This window comes from Citrus sinensis, chromosome 3, assembly GCF_022201045.2.
Source record: "Citrus sinensis cultivar Valencia sweet orange chromosome 3, DVS_A1.0, whole genome shotgun sequence".
NCBI classification, from domain to species: domain Eukaryota; kingdom Viridiplantae; phylum Streptophyta; class Magnoliopsida; order Sapindales; family Rutaceae; genus Citrus; species Citrus sinensis.
In genome coordinates this window covers 7,719,182-7,743,905 of record NC_068558.1, presented here as the reverse complement: position 1 = coordinate 7,743,905, position 24,724 = coordinate 7,719,182, and the positions used below count along the sequence as shown (strand labels likewise).

General features: G+C 35.6%; 2 protein-coding genes across 5 annotated transcripts; one reads left to right on the top strand and one right to left on the bottom strand.

The window, feature by feature from the left end:
- The first annotated feature begins 408 nt into the window (after positions 1 to 408).
- On the top strand, positions 409 to 10,929 carry LOC102610780 (uncharacterized). The gene is made up of 8 exons (XM_006477554.4): positions 409 to 992; positions 1,782 to 3,101; positions 3,904 to 5,709; positions 6,398 to 7,447; positions 9,029 to 9,133; positions 9,295 to 9,384; positions 9,713 to 9,823; positions 9,905 to 10,929. The coding sequence occupies exons 1-8, from the start codon at positions 930 to 932 to the stop codon at positions 10,424 to 10,426; spliced, it is 5,067 nt and encodes a 1,688-aa protein (XP_006477617.2). The 5' UTR covers positions 409 to 929; the 3' UTR covers positions 10,427 to 10,929.
- An 86-nt stretch (positions 10,930 to 11,015) lies between these two features.
- Positions 11,016 to 24,185, bottom strand: LOC102611082 (uncharacterized). Of its 4 annotated transcripts, XM_006477555.4 has the most exons (24): positions 23,808 to 24,182; positions 22,779 to 23,138; positions 22,465 to 22,597; positions 21,963 to 22,138; positions 21,367 to 21,440; positions 21,135 to 21,170; positions 20,931 to 21,021; positions 20,528 to 20,587; positions 19,698 to 19,875; positions 18,716 to 18,912; positions 17,969 to 18,070; positions 17,222 to 17,332; positions 16,966 to 17,031; positions 16,783 to 16,881; positions 16,142 to 16,387; positions 15,859 to 16,011; positions 15,672 to 15,779; positions 15,084 to 15,371; positions 14,730 to 14,917; positions 14,528 to 14,630; positions 13,731 to 13,876; positions 13,322 to 13,401; positions 12,018 to 12,193; positions 11,016 to 11,343 (listed from the first exon to the last, which is right to left on the bottom strand). In XM_006477555.4, the coding sequence occupies exons 1-24, from the start codon at positions 24,141 to 24,143 to the stop codon at positions 11,212 to 11,214; spliced, it is 3,639 nt and encodes a 1,212-aa protein (XP_006477618.2). In that variant the 5' UTR covers positions 24,144 to 24,182; the 3' UTR covers positions 11,016 to 11,211. The 4 variants fall into 4 exon arrangements, 2 of the variants coding, with proteins under 2 accessions (XP_006477618.2, XP_024954148.2); XR_003065293.2 differs by lacking the exons at positions 11,016 to 11,343; positions 12,018 to 12,193; positions 13,322 to 13,401 and having other exon boundaries at positions 13,733 to 13,876; positions 14,831 to 14,917; positions 23,808 to 24,185; XR_003065294.2 differs by lacking the exons at positions 11,016 to 11,343; positions 12,018 to 12,193; positions 13,322 to 13,401 and having other exon boundaries at positions 13,737 to 14,045; positions 14,831 to 14,917; positions 23,808 to 24,185.
- Positions 24,186 to 24,724: the final 539 nt, after the last annotated feature.

The following is a 24,724-nucleotide window of genomic DNA, read 5'->3' as shown; positions in this document are numbered from 1 at the left end:
AAGAATAATCCTGTCAAAAATATTAATTTTCCTGATATTCTTACTTGAAAAAACATAACAATTTAATAATATATGAGTAAGTACCTATCAACTTTGGGATAAGTTATTTTTACACAAACAAATATGTCAACTAATATAGTGTTTTCACTCCACTAGTTATGCAAAATAATATAATTATTAAAAAAAATTTACTCCAATTTATTTAAATTTGAGACGAAGAAAAGGATAATTGATTTTGTTTCCTCTTTAGAAGATGATGATGGAAATTCAAAAAGCAGCAATGTGAGAACAGAATAGTGCAAATATGGAATTTAAAATTATCCATCATTCAAGAAAATAAAAAAATGAAAATGGAAAAATAAAAATTTAAGTGTTGTTTTGGATAAATCTGTGATTAAAAACAGAAGGCAAGGATAGAAAAAGTAAAACTTAACTGTGTTGGCACTCTTGTTGTTCATTCTCAATTATATAAAACTCAATTCCCATTTCCCTCCCCTCTTTTTTTTTTCTTTTTCCACAATTAAATAAATAATAAACCCTAAAATATATTCTAAAAGAATATTTCTCCAAATATTCAATTTTTTTTTTCTTTTTCCTCTCAGTTCTTTCCCAATTCCATTTCAGTGGAACTCAATATACCATCCTCATTGTCATTTTCATTGTTTAGCTCATTCTGTAGACTGAAATTTGTTTTCTTTGCTTGCCAAAGATGATTTCTTTTTTTGATTACTTAAGATTTTGGATTTTGTTGATCACCCATTTCGATATTGATCGTCCTGGTCATTTATGATTGGTAAAGCTTGCACTTTGATATGTAAAACAAGAATTTTATATACCTCTGCAGTTGTAAATTTAGGGTTTTAGATTGCACACTTGATGACTTGTTTGTCGGGGATTAGTTTTTGATTTTGCCATTGAGAGGAAATTTGATGGAGAACAGTGGAGGAGAAGCAGTGGATGATCAGGGCTCAGGATGGTTTGAAGTGAAAAAGGTGTTAACTTTTTGATAATTTTATTTGATTCCCATTTGCTTATTTGCATAATGTGATGATTTTCTGTATGGATATTTATATATGCCCGGGTTGATTACTAAAGAAAATGAACCAGAAGATGAAATAAAATGTGAAAATTTGAGTCTTGGGTCTTTTATTTTTAGATTAAAACTGTGATAGTGAGCTCAATTAACCTGAGGTTTTCAATGCCTCTTCTTTTTTCTGCATTTTCAGGAACACTATGTGAATCCCTTGACTGAATAATTAAATTGGAATTAAGTCTGCATTCTGACTGTTAAAAAAATATGTTACATATTGGTGCTGACCCTGAACTTTGGTATATTGGTATTAAGTAGTTTGAATGTGAGTGAGGAAATTCTATTGTCCTTCTTTTTTGAACTGTAAAACTGACTGCCAATTGTTAAATCTGTTAGGATGTCTTCTTCAGAATGGTTGTTAATTTCCCTGAGCTGCATTTTGTTTAGTAAGAAAACCTGTCAAGATTACTCGCTTTCACATGGATTACATTACTGATATTTTCCCCTGTTATTAAGAAGCACTTTTTGTTTCATTTTTCATTTCTGTAGTATATACTTAATTTTAGGATGAGCTACATGTTTTTCAATTATTATGTTTTGTAAACTACGGTCACATGGTTGTGATAAGATTTGATTACCAGTCATGTGATGCTTAAAATGGAGAAAAAGATATGTTAACAATTTCAATCAAAACGTGATCCAACTGAGCGTTGTTGGCTTGCTTAACTTCATATTTTGATTTCTTGTCTAGAAACATAAAAGTAGCTCAAAGATTTCCCTGCAAAGTTGGGTTGGGGGCTATTCAGGAAAAAGTGCTTCTAATTTTCAGCATAGTCGGCGACCAGTAACAAATGAAAAAAGTAGAAATTCAGATGGTAAGAACAGATCGCAACGTTTGAAGGTAGGAGGAAGTTTTGGCATACACAGTGAGGGTGCTGCTGAAAATTCGAGTACCACATCAAATAAAGATAAAAAGGGTACAAATTTTCTTGATAACTCTGTTGTTAAACAAGTCTCTGACTCTCAGAAATCACCTCAACTGTTTGTTGCAAGTTCCAATGGTGGAAATGTAGATATTCAGATAATGGCGCTGAAGGATAAGCCTGGCGTGGTTCAGAAAATCAAGTGGGGTGATCTGGAGGATGATGCTCCGGAACTGCTTGGGGGAAACAGTGTTGGAGCTGAAATTAAGTTTGGTGATATTGGACATGATAATTTGGTGGCTTGTAGGAAGCACGAGAACAATCAAGATTTAGCTTCATGTATTTCTTCTTGTAAAATAATCCAAGAGAACCAATTCACAACAAAACCTGGAAATGTAGATAGTTACGCTCATAAGACAAATTCTTTATCTGGTAAGGATCATATAAGTGAAGGAAACTATGAAGAGGCTGATAAAATATCTTCAGAAGATGTAGGAATATTGATTGCAAATGAGAAAGTAATGAATGCTGATGATGATGCTTCAAGTTCCAAGGAAGTGCATATTGAGGACACCAAACCAGTGAATAATGATCATCCGATTGCAAACGAGGAGCTGCAGGTTCCTGTTATTGCATCTGAGGTTGATGAGCCAAAAACTTCTGAGATAGCAGTTGTTGATGAGGGTTCAAGAGGGGTAACTGACCGAGGCTCTGAGTCATGCATTCCTGAACAGAATGGACCTGAAATTTCAGGAGATCTTTCTTGTACAACTTCTGTTGATAAGGATTGCAGTTCCCTATGTGCTACTGTACAGGATGATCTCTCAAGGGCTCAGAGTCTGACTGCCCTTGGTGAAGATGATTCCAGTGAAAGCAAAGAAAGGTTTAGGCAACGACTGTGGTGCTTTCTCTTTGAGAATCTTAATAGGGCTGTGGATGAACTCTACCTTCTCTGTGAACTTGAATGTGATTTGGAGCAGATGAAAGAGGCTATTCTTGTTCTTGAAGAGGCTGCATCTGATTTCAAAGAATTGACTACCAGAGTGGAGGAGTTCGAAATTGTGAAAAAGTCCTCTTCTCAGTCAATTGATGGGGCACCGATCACTCTGAAGACTGACCATCGCAGGCCACATGCCCTCTCATGGGAGGTAATGATGCTCCCCTCTTTATGTCAGGAATATGAACTTTTGGCTTTAGGTACTCACTTGATATAGAACCTCTTTAACAATATGATAAGCATGTGTGTGCTTGGATGTGCATTTCTCATCTAATTATTTTCCTTGTCACCTTTTCTTTTCTCTTTAAATAATTATTACTATTATTTGGCTTATTTTCTGTTCTTCTGCATGGTAAGTTGGTAACAGAAAGCAGAATTTAAAGCTTCTTGTGCCGAATAGAAATTAGGTACTGAAATAAAGGGTTAGAAGTAAACACTAATGATAAAGTGCACAAATTTTTTATTGCATAAAGTGTCTTTGACCAGTTAATAAATTACAATGAATTCATGCCTATTATCATATTACTATGAAGCAACTTCCTACGGCAAGGACTGATTGGTTAGGTCTTCTGGGGTGGCTGAGAACTGGAGTGGGCAGGGGCCCTTTTACTTAACTTAATAGCACAGCGACATTTGCCCATTTGGATGCTACCGTACTATCAAGAGGATTAGCTGCTAAAGGTATCCATCCTGCAGTTGATCCTTTAGACTCACGTCAACTATGCTTCAACCTCGTATTGTTGGCGAGGACCATTACAAAATGGCGCAAAGAGTTATCCAAGTCTAAAAAATTCTTGATTCTGTGGTCAAAACTGAACAATAACTATTTGCAACATTAATAGTGATTCATGAACTAAACTCGAATATATATTATATATTTTCCTGAAGTTTCCTAGTTTATTTCATTATGTAGCTTTGTAATATGAAAATGGTTTGTTATGCAATAAGTGCAGGTTCGAAGAATGACAAATTCACCTCACAAAGCAGAAATACTTTCATCATCACTGGAAGCATTCAAGAAAATTCAACAAGAAAGAGCTAGTTTGTGTGCTGCTAATAATGCAAAGTTCCTGGGCCTTGACTGTTCAAATTGCCATCATACATCTGATGATAACTCGAAGGAAGCAGCCATAATAAGTGATGTAACACAAAATGGTAAGGATTCAGTGATGAATCCAAGAAAACAAACAGTGCCAACTCCAGTTAATACAGGTGGAGAGAAGCGAAATTTTGAGTCAGGAAGGTCAAGCAAAGGAATCTCCGTACAAAATGGCAGTGACCCTTCACGGTATCCATCCTCTTTGAATCTTAATTCATCTAGGCTACCTCCTAAGGACACTTCTGCTGCTTCTGGTTCGGGAAAGAGCAAGAGAGAACATCTTGGATCTGAAACAGATAAGCTGCTTTCGAAGAAAGAAAAAATTTTGGCAGAAATTGTTACTGATAAAAATTTCAAACCTACAGATCCTCTTAAGAGGCAAATTGCTCTCACTGAAAGAGATAAAGAAAAAAGAAATGCCGCTTCATGGAAATCTATGGATGCATGGAAGGAGAAGAGGAATTGGGAGGATATACTTTCATCTCCTTTCCGTGTCTCTTCTCGTATATCACATTCGCCAGGCATGAGCAGGAAAAGTGCTGAGCGTGCACGCATTTTGCATGATAAATTGATGACTCCTGAGAAGAAAAAGAAAACTGCTTTAGATTTGAAAAAAGAAGCTGCAGAAAAGCATGCACGGGCAATGAGAATTAGAAGTGAGTTGGAGAATGAGAGAGTTCAAAAGCTTCAACGTACTTCAGAAAAATTAAATCGTGTTAATGAATGGCAAGCTGTTCGCACTATGAAGTTACGAGAAGATATGTATGCTCGCCACCAGCGTAGTGAGTTACGGCATGAAGCTTTTCTGGCACAGGTTGTGAGGAGAGCTGGTGATGAAAGCAGTAAAGTTAATGAGGTTCGTTTCATTACTTCTTTAAATGAGGAAAACAAAAAACTTATTTTGCGCCAGAAACTTCATGATTCAGAGTTGAGGAGAGCTGAAAAACTTCAAGTGTTAAGAACTAAACAGAAAGAGGATATTGCTAGAGAGGAAGCTGTTTTAGAACGCAGAAAACTCATTGAAGCTGAAAAGTTGCAGCGTCTAGCTGAGACGCAGAAGAAAAAGGAAGAGGCTCAAGTTAGAAGGGAAGAGGAACGGAAAGCATCCAGTGCAGCACGAGAGGCAAGGGCAATTGAACAGCTCCGTAGGAAGGAGGAAAGAGCCAAAGCTCAACAAGAGGAAGCTGAACTTCTGGCACAGAAATTGGCCGAGAAACTTAGTGAAAGTGAACAACGTCGCAAGTTTTACCTGGAGCAGATACGAGAGAGAGCCTCCATGGATTTCAGGGATCAGTCTTCTCCTTTACTGCGTCGTTCTATTAATAAGGAGGGTCAGGGAAGATCTACACCTATAAACAACAATGATGATTGTCAATCAAGTGTTGTTACTGGGGCAGGTGTATCTAATCTTGCAACAGGCAATGTGTCCTTGCAACATTCTCTGAAGCGGAGGATTAAAAGAATTCGACAAAGACTTATGGCTCTGAAATATGAATTTCCTGAGCCACCAGTCGGTTCTGAAAATGCTGGTATAGGATATAGAACAGCAGTGGCCACTGCAAGGGCAAAAATTGGGAGGTGGCTTCAAGAACTTCAGAAACTCCGGCAAGCAAGAAAAGGAGCTGCAAGTATTGGTCTAATAACTGCTGAAATGATTAAGGTATTTATTCTGGACCTCTGTGTGATGGATATTCATGATGTCATAAGATACTGCAATGGCGTAGGCTGCATTAAGTATGGGTGCAATTTGTTTATGTTAGATTGTAATGCTCAGATCGTCTTAGTGATAGAAAATCCACATTTGTTGAGAGTATTTAGGCACCGAATTCATATGCTCTCGTAATTTCTTGTCTTGAGAGGTCTTTTCTATTCTTGTTCCACTCCTTCTTTAGCTGTTATTAATTCTTGAATGTTCTAGTTTTACTAATAAGGACATCTGCTTGTTCACTTCCCATGTCATAGAGATTTCATTTCTGTTGGCTTATTAACCTTATTGAGTAATGAAATTATCAAAAAGGTCAATAGTTTTTAATGGAACATATTGGAAAAGCACTGTAACTGGTAAATTTGGCTATGACTCTCTTGGTAAAATTCTGAAATTAACTATTTCTCAGTCAGAATCATGAATCCTTTGATTAGTGCATCTTTTTCTTAGCTGCTGGGAGAACCTTGGGATGGCACAAATTGCTATTCTTGCAGTCTGCACCCTTTGTTGTCTACAACAAGCCATAAAATGAACCAAATTCTCCTTTTCATAGTGGTGCACCATCGCGGTCATTTCTTTGGGTGGGTTTTTCAGAGTGTTGCATACATAATTTATTGCTTCTAAAATATTTATTTATGTTCAGTTCTTGGAGGGAAAGGACCCTGAGCTGCAGGCTTCTCGCCAAGCTGGTTTGCTTGATTTTATCGCTTCTGCCCTACCTGCTTCCCATACATCAAAACCTGAAGCTTGCCAAGTGATGATACACCTTCTAAAACTGTTGAGGGTGGTGCTATCTGTGCCATCTAATAGGAGCTATTTTCTTGCACAAAATCTCTTGCCCCCAATCATCCCAATGTTATCAGCTGCCCTTGAAAACTATATAAAGATTACTGCATCTTTAAATGCCCCTTGCAGTACCAGCTCATCATCAAGCAAAGTATCGGTTGAGAATTTTGAATCAATAACAGAAGTTCTGGATGGATTTTTGTGGACTGTTGCTACAATTTTTGGTCACATAAGCTCTGATGAATGGCAACTCCAAATGCGCGATGGCTTGCTAGAGCTTTTGATTTCTTACCAAGTTATTCACCGTCTGCGAGATCTTTTTGCACTCTATGATAGGCCCCAGGTCGAAGGCTCACCTTTTCCTTCCTCAATCCTACTAAGTATCTCTCTGCTGCTGGTCTTAACATCCAGCTCCGGAATTGTTAGTTCCATCAATTGGGAACCTTCTCCTATTGAGACAGTGGCAGTAAATGACAGTCCGGAAATGAAACTTGCTGTGTCTGTGGAGTCTGGATATGGCTCCATAAATAATACCTCTGGAGACATGATTGTACCTTTAGCAGATGTACCGGAGGAAAGCCCATTAGATGAGTCATGTAAAGTAAAAGATTCAGGACCCATTGGCAATGATAGTGAAAAGAAGATGAACAATAGTTCAGTTGGGTTGATTGATACTGACAGAGAAAAGACTGATGGCATAGATGAATCACAGAGAACTGTAACCCAGGGGAAGGATGAAAAACACTTGGCAGATATGGTTGCAGTGCAAAAGAACGAGAAGATGTTGAACTTGAAACAACCTGTGGCTTTTCTTCTTTCTGCCATATCGGAAACTGGATTAGTCAGTCTTCCTTCTCTATTGACATCCGTGCTACTGCAGGCAAACAACAGATTATCTTCTGAACAGGTAACTTTGCTCCTAGCTACAGAAAATTTTCTGCATGAGTTAGTCATTTAATTCTAGCATCTTCTGCATTAGGGATCCTGCATAATTTCCTTGCTCTTGTTTAGTCATTTTCCCAGCTGTTTTAAGTTGGTGTGATGATGTTCATCTACTCATGTTTGTAGTTCTGTTTAAATTTTAGGCCAGCTACATGTATAGGTTTTGTTTAGTGGTCTGTTAATCTCAGGGACGTAGCCAGGATTTTGATTGAGCCGGGGCACATTTAAAATCAAACATGACTCGAATGCGCGATTGCTCGTGTCATAAGTCCCTATTTGAGAAAATTTATTGTGGGCCCCATAAACTCCAAATGGGAGCTTGCCACATGTATGATTGTGCTCCTTATAAAGTGCGTCTGTATGCATCTAATTGAAACCCCTATTTAAAGTATAATACATTTTTAAAAATTTAGATATCAATATATAACATTACAACTATAATATTTATTGATAATAAATTTACTTATTACAATGGTTCTCCGTGAAAACTCCTCAATGAGATTTTATGAGTTGAAAATAATGCATTATCACTATAAGCAAAAATATATTTTTCAATATACAAGACTAGGTTATTACTTAATTTGCTCTTAAAATCTTTTAATAATAACAAAAATATTCATATATTGCAACACACAAAACAAATATGAAATGCATGATAAAATTATAAATTTTAAAACTAGACAAAAGATTAATTAGAAAATTAAAAATTAGAATTAGGTAGACTTACAACTTATGGTTCAGTGTTGAAAGACTAAATAATTGATTTTACTTGAATAAAAAATAAAAAGATTAAAGACCAGTCCATTAACCATTATACTAACATTTTGTTATGATTGTTTTGTATTTTAATATTTGTTCTTGTGTCTTTAATCAAGTTTCATGAAATGTTAATAACTAATTAAATTATTTATAATTAGAAATTTAAACTAGGGACAATATGAAATATTTTAAAATTACTGGAGTCAATTTTAAATTTTATAATTCAACTGGGGCATTTTTCATAAATAACAAATAAAATATAATTTTTTAGTATAATTATAAAAAAAAAAATTTTAAAGCCAGCTGGGGCCTGTGCCCCACCTCGTCCCACGCTGGCTCCGTCCCTGGTTAATCTCAATCAATCTTTTATTTCTTATTCTCTCTCAACAATTTAACCGAAAGTGGGTGCAACAAGAGAACTTCCTCAGATGTGCTATTGCCATGGTATAAATCAGTTATCACCCTAGAAAATGCAACTGTAGGATTGTGATGACTTCACCTTATAAGAAAAAGTGATTGACTGACCAGTACTAGTACTAGAACAGATGCTTTTGGTACTTTGCTAACAAATGTAAAACATTCCACACCTTAAGGAAATGAACTTTTTGTTGAAGAGTTCTCATTACTAGAACTGGTTATTAATTATTATCAATCTGATCTTTTTTGCCAGTATATATGTTTTCCTTAATAAATTATTTGTACCTGAAAACATCTTCAAATTGTTAGCTGATTCTGTCATGCGTCCTGCTTATGTGTACTTAGTGAGATAGCTTTTCTACTATTTTAGGCCTTGTATGTGCTTCCATCTAATTTTGAGGAGGCAGCAACTGGAGTGCTCAAAGTTCTGAACAATTTGGCTCTTCTGGATATCATGTTTTTGCAGAGAATGCTAGTAAGTTAATTTCACTTATCATGTTGCATTCTGATTTCATGATGATAATTTTCAAACTTAGCTTTAGTAACGATTCCTTGAGGATTTATGACAGTTGGAGATGTGCATCTTTAATGTTTTGCATACTTATTTGACCCATTTTATCTCAAAATTGCTATCAGGCTAGGCCAGACCTGAAGATGGAATTTTTTCACTTGATGAGTTTCCTTCTTTCTCATTGCACTAACAAATGGAAAGTGGCCAATGATCAGGTAAATTTGTCATGCCACAATGTAGACCACATAAAGTAGATGGCATGCGTGATAGGCAGCCTGTAGCCTTCAATTGGAATAGTTTCTCTCATAGTTAGGAATTGATTAAATTTATATTGCATGCATGGTACTTAGCCTATAGCCTTTAATTGGAATGGTGCCTCTTGTTGTGAGGAAGTGATTAAAGTAGAGTACCATCTTAGGCTCACGCGGAATTGTATAGTCATAAATATTAACACATCATGTCACGGCTGTAGATATAAATATTTTGGGGGAGTATTTGCTGCAGATTGTGGTAAATGCTTTTTTGCTTTCTTTGAACTTTCAGGTTGGTCTGCTTCTGTCAGAGTCTTTATTGCTTCTTGGGTACTTTGCCTTGTTTCACCCCGGGAATCAAGCTGTCCTTCGATGGGGACATAGTCCTACAATACTTCACAAGGTCAGTGAATGTTCAAGAAAGTTTTTCTTAAATCTTTAGACGTAACAGGTAAAATCTAACTGTTGAGTTGGAATTACACAGGTATGCGATTTGCCATTTGTATTCTTCAGTGATCCTGAGTTGATGCCAATTTTGGCCAGCACACTAGTTGCGGCCTGTTATGGTTGTGAGCAGAACAAGGGTGTGGTTCAACAAGAACTTAGTATGGATATGCTACTTTCTTTGTTAAAATCCTGTAGAAATGTTCTGCCAGTAACTCAACCCAACTCAACCTTAGAGAATTTCTCAGTGGATGATTCTAGTGAGTGTAATCAACAGAGTTCTGAATCTAGAAAATCTCAAGGAGATAGTTCCCTAAAATCAAGCCGTTACAATGGTAAAAGTGCAAGATTATCTCTTGGAAAGGGCAGTGCTTTAGGAAATAGCATGAGAATTGGCAAGATGAGAAACCAAAGAGATAGCAAAGGAACCAAAACTTGTGAAGATATGACTCCCAAGCGAAATCCACAAACTTTAATGCTGCACTCTAGATTCCCTAGCCGCTTCATTGATAAAGCGGAGCAGTTTTTTTCGGCAGAGATTACCAATGATCTCAGTTGTTGAAATGTAAGGTTCCTCAACTACATGCTTGTTTAATGGTTTTGCAGCACTCACGGTCGCATAGTGCTTCTAATTTTAGGCAGCCCCTCCAAAGCCCAACTGAGAAAGATGGAGTATCTAAACTTTAATGCTGCACTCCAGTGGGTTTTTTTTTCCCATGATGGTGGGGCGGTGGGCATTTAGAAATTCTAAATTATAGGAAAGAAAATTGGATCAATATATCTTAATATAGTGCCGTAATCTTGGTTTGGTCACCTGCTGTTCAAAGGGCACAGGCGGCTCTAGAAGGATCGGTCAAACAACGTATGCATAACACTTTAGTTTCTTTGGATGAATCGTAACAAGTTAACACATGTATATATTTCTAGTGACTTTTCACAGGGATATCCCTGTAATCTCTTGTAATGATATCTGAACTATATAAACGACTTTCTTGGGTTGTTAGTGAGCTAAGCTGACAAAGAATGATTAAAAATGTATCACTTGGACAATGTCCTATCAAGCTATTCGCGGCAAGTTTTTACGGTAACTTTTTGTGGTTTTTTCCAAAACTTCCTAATACATAATGGTGCTTAGAGAAACATGCAAGCCATCTACAAACTAAATACAAATTAGTAAAAGTATCGTCCAAAACAGCCAGGCATCAAGCCCGTCGAGTCTACTGCACACAACAAAGGAAACCACAAATACTTATTATAACAATTTAACAAAATTTATAATGGCGGCTGATGTAAATTTTTATTATACAACAGGGGGACTAGTTGAAGCATTCCCTTATCTTTAGGTTATCAAGATTTGGAGGAATTCAAGACTTCACTTTCAGCACTGCTGCTAATGCAAACTGAATAGGAACTTCCGGGAACCTTGATTAAAAGTTCATCCTCAATTGTGTTTTCCTCCATCTCCATATGCATCTGGTCCTGAAAATTATGTATGTCATTGCAAGATCAGTTGGAAATAAAGAAATTACAACGATGTCGTCTCCAAACAAATATTTTATACCAGAAATAACTTTTTAGCATAATAGAAAGAGCATTTTAGTTTTATCTGACAGCAATAGAATAGAATATCTGATCTTTTCTTCTCACGACCACAATGTCAACCAGCTCAGGACTTTTGACCAGAACGTAAACTACCTAATTTGGATTGGAACACACAAAGCAATCCTACCCACTGAACTGGACTCAAAAGATAGATTTCCATGCTGTTGTACCAGGATCCACTAGCAATCTCAAACACCAATAATGATATAGAACAAGTGAAAAACAGAAATGTTGGAAGATTTTGTAAGATTTCCTAGGATTTTTTGTAATTATGTATCATATTTGGTTATGTGCTATTTTAAGTAGTTGGGAGATATGTGAACTGTACAGATATTCTAGGAATCAGTTTTTATTTTTCCTTTAATACGGGAGATTAGTTACTTGATTTGTATCCTAGAGAGATCTATAAATTCTTATGTACAGAAGCATAATAAAATATACCCTATTTGTCATATTTTTGTTCTCTGCTTTAAGAAACGTGGAAGTAGTTTAGTGAAGGTGTATAAAATGGGAGATATCATTAAAAGCTGAAGATCTACTCTCTAATATACCTTTGTATGAGGGACAGTCCCATCAACATTCAGATCATTTTGTATGCCATCCATGATTACTTTGAGTTGTTTCCTTGCCTTAGCCCTAGTTGAGCGTCGTTCAGCACATTGTGCAGTAGTAACATTGTAGTGGCAAGCAACACAAAGAGTTCGCATGTTTTCCAGCCTGCATTCACCTGAGAAAATTTTTGAGAAAATAAATTAATTAAAAACAAGGACTCGAATTGTTAATTTCACTGTTAGTTGTCAGCTAGGGAAGCTCATGGTCTTTACATAATTGGCTAATATCAACAGATAACATCAGTTTGTTGAGCTCTTTTGGTCTTGGACTGCATTTGTGTACTAGTCAGAATTCAAAAAGGTCTAAATTTCACTAAAATTTCAATACATCTTAATGAATAAGTCCCAATGATATGCTTGGTCTTTTCCCCTAGTAATTGTATACAAGTGTCAAGTAATATGTTCGAAAGCATCTAGAAGGCAATATGTTACACACGTCCTTAAAATTATTACTATTATTCTCATTGATAAAAGCAGAAAAAAAAATGGTGATTGCCGCTTTTGGCAAAGGTCGTAGTTAGCAGTGGTAGTGCACATGTTGGTGGTGCTGGTATGTTGGAGGATGGACAAGAGAGAGATTTGATGCAGGATCTAAATGAGAAGGGTGTACGGTCAAACTAAACTAAACCAAACTTAAAATCAACGATTATTAATTTGTGCATTAACAAGAAAGTAAAATGCTTTTTTAATTAAGAAAAATGATAACTTTTAAATCTTTTCTTAAAAGAAACAAATACTAGCTATACAATTAAAAGAATTTCAAGGAACTCCTTAAGAGAACAAGGGCATAAGGAACAACTTGAGATCAAGTAAAGGAAAGCACATCATGTTCTATGAGAGGAATTAAAGCACAACTGACATAATGACACAGAATGCAACAAGCTAATTCCAATACAACACAGCTAGACCTTAAGCACGTGGCATAATTGTCTAAAGAATTTAACGGTACTCTAACGTATAGTGTACTATATCATCAATACTAAAATGTTGCATAGAAATAGAAACTATCCATTTTGACAAGTCAATATTACTGAAAACTTGTGTAAGCTTCAGAAAACTCAGAAATTGCAGTATGATAAAAATGTTTAAGAGAAGAATAACATTATTATTTAAGAAAATCTATATTAACTTTCACATATTTTATATAAAGCTTTTCCTGGAAATCAACTAATGAAAATTCCAGTTTTGGATATAACCACATATTTTTTGATGAAGAACTAGGTCACTAAGAAGTTGCACCATACCTCCACCTCGGTAGACAGGAACAACGTGGTCTGCGTGCCATGCATTTGCCTCAGTTGGATCATTGACAAGCTTCTCAAGCCTACAGGATATTAAAACTAATATTATTTGGCTTCTGATATTGGTGCAACATGGTCATGTAAGCAGTATCTGTGTCAGGTTTGAAAATGGATCTGAAATATCTTATCTTCTGTTCCGAGTTATACGGAGTGTGATGAATGTACCAAATTATGTTTCCAGAAATAAGGAGATTACTGATGTTTGAGAACATTTAATAAACATAAACATGAATATCCCTCAGCCTCTATGCAAGCAAAAGCACAAATAAGCTTTTACATAACCACAAAGTATGATTCACTCGAGATCCTTTCAGATAAATTTGATAATAGGCATAAGCATTTATGGACTTACATGTTCTGCCGGCTTGCCACATTTGGTGCTACTCTCACAATATACTTCCGCCGCTGCTCCAATGATAAAGGTTTTATGTGCTTCACAAGTTTATGGCAGTCTAATTGGCAATTTGTGCACACACCATGTTCTATTCGGAAAAGTTCCTGGAAGTCTCAAGAATTTTAGGTGAGTAAAGTGTGGATTTATTTAATAACGAACGGAGGACAGAATATTATGGGTGAGCCAAAAAAAAAAAACCATGACCCCAATTTGAAGTTTAGAATTAGCTTGGGTTAGGTTGGATTGGCTTAAAACGTCTTAACCCACAGAACCCTACACAAACCATAAATATATTAATAAAAATAAAATAATGCCAGATTTCACCCTTTAATTTGTCAAATATCAAAATTTATACTGACCATAACCCAAAAAAAAAAAGGAAAAGAAAAAGAATGTGACATTTTTTTTATAACATTAGTTCTTCAATAGTTGTCTCCCAAAAATCAAAATATTGATAACTACAGTACGACAGTCGTGTCGTCTTGCTACTTCTTTCTTCTCAGACAATAGTCTGTTGCTACCCTTTAAAGCAAACAAATAAGATCTTGCAGTAAGCTCTCTTGTCCATAACCCGACCCAACCCAATTTTTATTGGATTTGCGTAATTTTTTTAGGTTGGGTTGGGTCAGGACAGATGTTGGGAGAGCACATAAAGTTTTCAAGTTCAAACAGCATCATCAACAAAATGAGGAAAAAGAAAATAAGCCTAGAAAATGTTCAATTAAATCATATACAATTCAGGATTCATGGCTAACCTCACGGAGGAATCGGCCACTAGTTCTTAAGCGATATTCTTCATAGCAGTCAAAATTACAAAACAAATCTTCAAAATATTCTGCGTTCTTCGCATTCTTGCTCCTGAAATTAGCGAAAGCAAATACAACTTACAATGCATAGCAACAGCAAGAGATCATTTATTCCCACTTTTTCTGTTCCTTTAAATGCATTTACTCTTACTTGCACGTTTTTTGACAGAGTTTACAGAGTGGTTCATCATTTATAGTCCAACCCTGAGTGTACTCTTTCTCCTTTTTTCTGGAGCCACTACAAATACGGACCTTTTTCCACTCAGCACCTGATGGCAAAGGATGGCTAATCTCAAGTGATGGTGTAGTGCGTCGTTTACTTCCACCTTTTAACAGTCCCTGTAGCACAGATGCATAATTGTTCCCCAGAGCAACCATCATACATTAGCAGTAAAAATATAACACCATTAAGAATTAATAAAATAGTCAGAAATGAACAACTTAACAATATAATGCACAAATAAGAGCCAAAGAAATATCATTCTTCAAGCTCATTGAGACATACCCCGCTGCTATGGTTAATGGTTTCCTTTAAATAGCACAACTCAACAGATAAAGGCAGTTGCAAAGGCTTTCCTAATAATTTAGTTCTTTCAATGGGTCGTAATGCGTTCCACTCATTGATGAACACCTGAATAGCATGCCTATAACCTGGATTGTCCTTAAGACATCCGGAAATGCGTTCCGTGTTATCAAGTTCCTCTGGTCGGAAACTCTCAAAAAGTGGCCTTGGTCTTGAATCCGTTCCTGGAACGCATGAATACAAGTGGATCCTTCCAGTATATTGGCTCACCTGAAAAGAAGGTAAAGGCAATTGTAACAAAACTAATGTTCTTAGTTTTATTTTATTTTATTTTATTTTTTTTATTATTATTATTTTGTGAGTATTGTTCATTACACTACTCACTATTATTGAGTCAAATTTTGACCTGTTCAAGCTTTATTGCATACTCTCTTAAAGGCAGCAAACTAGACACTAAAATTTGCAAAATGTTCCCACTTTCATAGGATTAATGGAACCAAAAACTACTACAAATTACATAGATAAATCATCCAGTGAGTTTACTTGATAATATTAGCAATCAATTTTTACCTCAAACCGCAGAGAGTTTACTTGATCGGAGCTGCATTCATCAGCTTCAGTTGGAAGAAGTAATTTAGCAACATCTAATTTTGTTGCTTGAGGGTGGGATTTGCTTTCCTGCGTATCCAAGAGTCAATAAGAGTTCCTCCTTATAAAACTAAAAGACAAAATAGAGTGTTTGTGCTAGGCAGAAAACCTTTTTGGGTTCATCCTTGTCTTTGTTGCTTTTAACCAATTCATAAGGAGAAACCTTTTCAGGTCCAATTTCAGCACCAGAAAGAGTTATGTCCTCAACTTTTCCCATTGAAGCATAAACCTCGTCAATGTTTAGATCAGGAACTGCAAGGCCCTTTTTAAGAATAAAATTTATTATTTCCTATGCAAACTAAGGAGCAAAAATTTTCAAGTTAAATGGTAAATAGAAAAGAAAATTACAACTTGGAATAAAAAACAAAAGCTTCTATCTGATTGACTCATACATTATTATGATGATCATCCGTTTCGGTTGGACTATGATCAGTTTTACTCTCCTCTAATAATTTGTCATTCATTTTGGCAGTTATTTCATCATTTGTATTAATAGCTCGAAAGTCCGAAGCTTCACTGGACTCCGGCACCTTCATTAACTCTTGAAACTGATCACTAGATGCCACTTGATCCAGAGTTAGATCTTCAGAACCTCTGTCAGTTTTATCAGACATTTCCAGATATGAAACACCTTCAACCTGTGACAATAGAAAGGCAAAGTATGATCTCAGAAAGAATATGAAAAATCAAACCTCACATTGAAACAACAAAGTAACAGCCAAAAAAAAAAAAATGGAGATTTGAGCTATGAGAATTAGTCATGTAGTTTGGCATGGAAACATATAGATTCTATATAAGATCCTAACATTTTATAAACAGATATTGGAATGCCACCTCAGCTAGAAAAAGGATAGTTTAAACATTATGCATTACTACAAGAAAGTCCATAGTTTTGGCAATCAAAGAACAGAACTGAAAGTTCACAGAAGATTTGTTGCCATGAAACCAGTATTAGATGCTCCTTTGGGAACAGTAAATCTAAATTTTCAATCCTCTACCCCAGCATTAACTAATTGAATGATTGAAGCAATACCGCAATCTCTTGCAATGCATCATATTTTCCATTTGTCGCAGACGATACACAGCGCAAACTCTTATTCAAATTTTGCCAGTGTGACTCATCCGTTGTATCCTGCCATAAGGTAAACCCATAATCTTTTAAAATTAAAAAAATAAAAAGAGTTGAAGAAAATTGAAAAACAAAAGAAAAGAGAACCTTGGCACAAAAGATATAAATGTTAACAGCACTCGTTTGCCCTCGCCTGTGAGCTCTATCTTCAGCCTTCAAAATAAGTTCAAAACAAAAACATCCATCAAAGGCATTATTACAAAATAATGGACAAATTAAATAAAAAGGCACACATTTCCGTAGCCTGCAGAACTGCACCAGCGACTAAATTTCAGATATAAAGGCACAATGATAAATAAGAGTTAAAAAGTCAAGAAAATTAACATCATTCATATTATTATACCTGAAGCATCAATGATGGTGATTGTGGCAACTCCAGAAACACAACATTTTGTGCTGATGAGAAATCAAGTCCAACGCCCCCAGCAGTTATCCCAATTATTGCAATTTTAACCTGATGAAGAAAGATATCTATTAAGCTGGTGAAGACTAAAAAATATACTGCAGACGAATTTAGAGAGAGGGATTAAACTGTTGTCTACATCACAAGCAACAAGTAGAACAAAACTTACTCTCTCAAATCATGATGCAAGTACCAGTGTTTGCATAAGATACATTATATTGGATGTACTGATATTTGCTCAGGTTGCTGCTTGTAGGTAGAAGAATCATAGAGGGCAAAACATTGAAAGAAATATATGATTATAGTTTTTCTAATGGAAGAGTGTGGATGATTTTCATTCGCAATAACAAGTGTCTGACTCTGATATATTAATCACAAGACAGAAAGACAACACATTCCATAGCAGTTAACATAGACAACTTACCCAGAAGACTAAGGTAAAAGTTAACAAGTTACCACATGAAAAAGATCGACAATATTTTACAACCCATAATTTCAGTAGCAATTTAAAGCTATCATAAAAGAAGGGGAGTGACAATTCAAAAGAAAGACTAAGCCCAAATACAAAAGTAAATAAACAACATTTACTTTGCTGCTGCCAAATCTAAAGTAACAGATGAATATAAACACAAAGCAAGATTCTCCTCTAAACCAGATCAAGTAAGAGAAATCAAAGAAGACGCAAACCTCATTTGATAATTGGAATGAGTGCACGGCTGACTGCCTATCTCTGGGAAGCGTGTTTCCATCAATTCGGACAAAACCAATCCCTTTCTCACTTATGAACTCCTGAGTAATTCGAAATAAAAATTTTTATAAGTAACAGACAATGTTGAGAAAACTCCAACGTCATCATTGAAGCCAATCAGATGCCAGGATGAATATAAAACTCAAAATAATGTGTCGAGCAGTGCAAGAACCATGATTAACACCAGAACAAAGCATGCCTAAGAAATGCTAATATAGAGCATCATTTTTGTCAACCATGCAGAATCAACACAGCAGAATTGTTACAATATATCCCAAATCAGAGAAAAGAAAACATTATACTGTACTAGTTAAGATTCTGGTCTGTTTCAATTAAAAAAAAAATATTGATTCTATAAAAGTGAAAAAAAAAAAAAAAACCATTAGAAGGTTGCGAAACTTTTTTCACATCTGACCATTTCATCATTATAATCTAGTTAAATATCTGCTCATAGGCAGCATTATCAATAATCCAGATAAGCTTTTGATTACTTTTGATCAAGTTATCTCATCAATCACAAATTAACTTTTCCATATTCAGGATGCAACCATTAGGTTGTTGCTAAGAGTAACAATACAACTTCACTTGCAATCGCTAAAGCATAATAAACAGAACATTTTCAATTAGCAGATGCTCCATGATTCTATCCAGTAAAAAGGCCAAATTGACACGAGAACGACTCTCACCTGTACTCCATCTAGAACTTTAAGGTGATGGGCAAAGATTATCATTTTATTAGAACGGGGGTTCACATCAATGTCTGCAGCACCATCTGACTCTGCAATGACTGGATGAATGGAAAGCCATTCTCGAAATCCAGAAAGCTTCGCAATCCCAAGTTCTTGGTACGAGATCTTCCCCAGTCTGCAACAGGCCCCACTGTCTGAAAGTAAAGTCAAAAAGTATCTGAGAAGTGCCCAGTATTAAGCTATGCACAAAGATAGTATATCCAAACACGGATGAACTAGTATCTACTTCTCAGACACAAATTTACAGACAAATCATCATTATTCTTTTCCCAGACTAGGAAACAAGTTATCAACAAGTCAACCATCTCATAGAACATTGGTAATTTGGAAAATCATCAATTCCAGAGAAACATTCCATAGCTAAGATACGCTCAAGAGATATGAAAAGCATATCCCACAGGAATCTTAGTCACTCTCAGTCTTCCAAAACAAGCCCAAACAATTTGTTAATTTGCTTAATCAAATTACACTCTTAATTTTCTTCGAAAATGACAGATCCACATTACCCTCAACATCAATTGCTCATGGTCAGAGGAATGAGCTAAAACTAATAAACACAACTACATGAATTTGGCATCTTCAATAATCTTTGCATCAAAGCATTTTCCATATTATATAGAGTCAGCTACAAAGACTATGCCATTCTGCTTGATCAAGGGCATAACGATAAGAGCATAAATAAATAAATAAATAAAAGGTGAGGAACTAGAGTAATTGGCTTTGATGATGCCAAAGGCTATTAAATCTTCTTGATTATCTTATAATATCTCAATGTTGTAGTTATAAACTAGTTCGCAGAAGATATATCGTGTCGAGAAATCATGAACTGTTGCAAAGAAGCAAGAGATAGGAAAGTCACCAGGCAATTGCTTAACACTTGAAACTGAAAAACATATAGCTGAAGGAGCTAATAAATCACCATCATGTTCATCTGAATCCTTGGGAGTCTTGTCATTTGTAGCATCCTTTTCAGAATCATTGATTACTCCAACAGCAGCCTTTGCTGATACTATTTCTGATCTCTTCAACAGTAACCTTATAATCTGCCTACGCTTGGGAGGTAACTGAACAAGTAGATGCTGCTTCAGGCGCCTTATCTACAATTGACAGAGAAAAAACATCTTCAGATGTGACAACCTTCCAAAAGAAAGCATTTGTGTGCCCACAAATCATTATGGTAAGTAGTATCATGATGATTCAACCGCTTGGGGGATCTTTTTTTCTTTTTTTTTCAACCAAAAAAAGAGAGAGAGAGAGAGAGCACACTGTCCTTTGCCATTGTTAACATAACAAGAACCAATAGGATCTCACAATAGAGAAATAAATCGAGAATTGCTGCAACCTGCTTTTAGAATGTGTTTTGATACACTCTTTAAAAAAGGATCATGCTAAACTAAATTACTCTTTGAGAAAAAGAGAGAGAGAGAGAGAGAGATCCATGATATGCATTCCTGGGTAACAAGTCATTTGAGCTGCAATGCATCACTTTCCTAGACCATTAAGATATAAAAGTTGTTGGACAACACCAAATGACTGCGAAAACACTGACAATCAATAAACAACAATCATCATAGTGTTGCGGTGTTCCCAATGCTAACATCTCCACTTTAAAAAGTTGTTGTTCAGACCATAGCAGTATCTAAGGTTTTTGAATTTTTTTCCCTTCCTTTCAAGTGCATTATTAAAACAAACCTAAAAGAATATTGACAATAGTTCACATTCATTGAGCTTATATAGACAAGAGAATACCATGACGGTTTGCTTAAGTAACACATTTAACTCCTCCAAGCGAACACCCTTTGAAAAATCCTGCAAGATGATCCCATGAAACATTTAGAATTTTCAATCATGACAATTAAACAGTCAGAACATCATCCACAATTACTGAATAACAGAAACCATTATCCAGCCAAAAAGGAGTCAAACTAGCAAGATGTTAAAAGAACCAAAGACAAAAAAGATAAAAATCCTTAGTAGAAGATTATGCAAAAGCAAAAGTTATCAGCATCTTCAAAATAAGCATGTGTCTGAATTACAGGGTCCTGCACTTTACTTAAAAAATCATTATAATGGGAATATTTTAGGTTTACTAGATACAATGCATTCATGCATAAGCATCTGTAAAACCCATATAGTGTTTTCTGAACACTACCTGGAAAAGTTGTCCTTGATAACCCTGGACTGTTTTGACATCACAGTAAGTTTTTGCAAAGTCATACTTAGCCTTTCCTAGCAAACCAGGCCTACAATACAGAAGCATTGTCAAAAAAAGAATAAAAAATAAATAAAGTAACAGGCGAAAATGCCAAACATAGAGAGAAGTAAATCAATAGCATAATGGGATCAAGAAACTTGCCACAACATGTTTATCTGATGGAAAATGTCATACGGCCTATGATCACCTAGGAAAAAATATAAAATGAGATATTAGGATACAGTAAATATAAACTTAATAGAAAACCAAACAGATCATATAAAAGCTAAAAAAGAACTAGACAGATAAAAGAACATCTGTTTTGTTCAACCCAAGAATGATGCAAGATTTATAAAAAATGCCACTATTATTTCTTCAGAGACCCAGATACAACCTTGACAAAGAAGGTGTCCCTGAGAGTAGAACTATGCGCTTAACCTTCGCTGCCACATCGAGAACAGCTTTTACCTGTTAATACAAAAAATAATATAACATACAATACATAGATTTATTTTTAAAAAAAAAAAACTTGAAAGAAGGGGTTTACCTCAAGCAATTTCTAGTTACATCACTCACTAAAGGAGAAACAGAAATGGTGACTGTAACGCAAATATCCTCAGAAAAGAGAACTTTCTCAGTATAAACCTCACTGCTAATTACTAGCATTTACTAGCGCGAGGATTTTCATTGTAGTTCAAAAATGTAGGTTTATATTTAGCCAAGACATGTTAAGGCCATCCATACCATGATCAAGATAGATACGTATAACAGTGTATGTATTCTAAACATGATTTTTTCCTACAGGTTAAATTGTTCATTAATCAATGTATTCTTGAGGCACTGTTTTCTTCGCGTCAAGCAAAGGTACTTCAAAAGATGACACAGTAAAATAATTAAGCTTAAGCAGTATTTGTTGATAAGCAATCACACTCATATCTATCTATTAACTAAGAATTAAGATACAGCCAACAAATTGGAAATCTTATCTACCTCTTCTGGTTCAGATGTTCTCTTGGAACATCGTACATGGTGAGATTCATCAACTATCAAGAGAGCCCATTCTTGCTCAATCATGCTCTTTCGCAAACGGTGAAGCATTGTATAAGAAATAACTACTACTCTCGGGAACCTTGTTAAATGGACGGGATTATTTCGATGACCAAAAACTGAAGACAAAACAAATAATTATAAGTGGAAATTTAATCCTCATACAATCAATTATCAGAAAGCTGGAGCCCTAAACATTCAAGTAATTGTAGGGACATGTGCAATGATTATCTCTGAACTCTAAACTGGGAAAATCTACAAACATAAAGAAATTAAATTCTAAGCAATCTTTTCTCAATCTTTGATTTTATTTTTTTTCAGCCAGGTCAAATACTCTGCATATCTATATAGTTTTACCTAAACTCTTCTGTTAGAATCTACCTGCAGTGGACAAAACTCCCAACATCTGATAAACATTATTATGAAACATGAATGGGAAATTTACCAAGATGAATATCGGCAGGCAAACAAAAGGGAAGCCAACGCTCCAATTCTTCTGCCCATGAAAGACGTAAAATTGCTGGACATACAACAAGTATAGAACCTGCACTTATGAAACAGGCTGCAATTGCAATAGCCTGCAAACAAGTTATGCATAGAAAAGTGTAACATCGTCAGGCTTCTTTTTATCTCTGATAAGACATTTTCAAACCATCTAAAAGGCATAACTAAGAATCTGAATCAGAAACTACAATCCCAAAAGGTTAAAAAGATGTTAAGCAAGCAATGAGACATAGATCACATGATCTGAGTAGTTACCTGGAGTGTTTTTCCAAGTCCCATTTCATCTGCAATAAGACACCGACCACCTCTTCGCAAACCAAATCTGACACCTTCAAGCTGGAAAGGCAAGATTACGTCCAATAGAGATTTTGGCAGCTTTCCTATCATTTCATCGACAACTTCATCAGACAAGTGTTCCGGTCTGCACGGGTTCCATCTTCCAGTATCAATTGAATGAGAAAGTTTCTCGACAACATTTAATGTAACCCAAGGTATTCCTTCAACCTCAATACCAGCCGAGTTCTTCAAACATGTCAAAACTGGATTATAATCCCTGAGCTTATAAACACAGGCCTTTCCACCACTGTTATTCTGCGTATAGTGCGATGGCATGACCTATGCAAAAATGAAATAACATAAAAGAAGATCCATAATACCAAAAAATAACACAATTAATGACAGTTGTAACTAATAGACCATACTAGTGATGCAACACCCTAAATGAAATCACCACACAAAAAGCACCTTAGAACGAAGAATGTGCCTCATTGCCTCCAATCTTGAGCTTTTATTTTGAAACTGAATGGGTGAAACGACAATACTTAACCTAAATTTTCTCACAATCTTAAGCACCACTTTCCTTTCCATTTTGTTCCACACTTTAAGGCATAAACAAAGAGAGATTTTTCTTTTCTTTACCATCCAAACGAAGGTTTAAGACTCACATTCAGAAGCATCATACAAACAAACCCAACAGAAAACATACCAATTCTATATGCACATAAAACCACATAATAACAACTTTTCTCAAATATTAACTTTGTCAAGTGATTAAGGCTTTTCTTAATTTCCTGCCCCTCATTATTTTCAAGAATCACAAATAATCAAGATTTATATGTTAACTATAGATAACCAAAAATAGAACACAATGACTAACAATTCAACATATTTACCCACATTTTCTCTCCCTTTCTCTTTCACTTTTAATTTCTTGCACTTTCTCACCACCCAAGAAGAACACATACTTCAATAAGGGGGAAAAAAAGAAGAAGAAATGAAGCTTACATCAGATAACCATTGACCAAGTCTCCTCAAACACTCTTCCTCTCCTGGGTACACAAAACCCTCGATTGCTAAGGGCGTGACAGAGAAGGAGTCGGGTGAACAGATTTCTAGCCTGACCCGGAAATTTTCGGGCAGTTGGGTCGTCGAATTTGGGTCGGCCAACGCGGATTTCGGGAAATGGGCAGGTTCGGTAGAGAATTTCCGGCATTTGGAGAGCCTCCAAGCGTCTTGACGATTGCTGGCAGTTGTGGCCGACTGCAGGAGAGCCTTTCGCTTCGCTAGCGCCGCTAATCGATTGGCTTCGGCTCTTTGTCTTTGTTCTTCAGTGATCTCCATTTTTCCGTTTGGTTAGGGATTTTGATCAGGGAGCTGATTTGAAAGTTGAGATCCTTGAAGGCGGGAAAACGTCATACGGCGTCGTTTCAGCTGGTTGGACATTAAGCTGACACGCTGAAAATATGGGTCCCACACATTTAATACTATATGCATTATTTAGGGTCCAACTATGGTATAACTATGCTAACATACCACAATTGTTTTCAGCGATTGAATTGAATTTAAGGTGAGAGTAAATAATTAGATCCAATAGTAGGTGCAACTGTGGTATGGTACCACTGTTCACCATAACTATGTCTTTAAATAAATATTCTATTATATAAAATTAGTTATGGAAGTAGGTTTTTTTTCCCCTAAAAAATCGTTTTATTACAATCTATTGAAATCACAATTATTCTACTGAATGTATTAAACTGTCCTAAAGTTTTTACTTGGAATTAATATATCATTTTGAATAAAATTTGAAATAAAAGATTTACAATGTCTATTAATAGACTACTAAGTAAAATAATGTTATTAATTAACTTCATATAATATTTAAACAATAATAAAGAAAATTCCAAAAATTAGATCCTAAATAA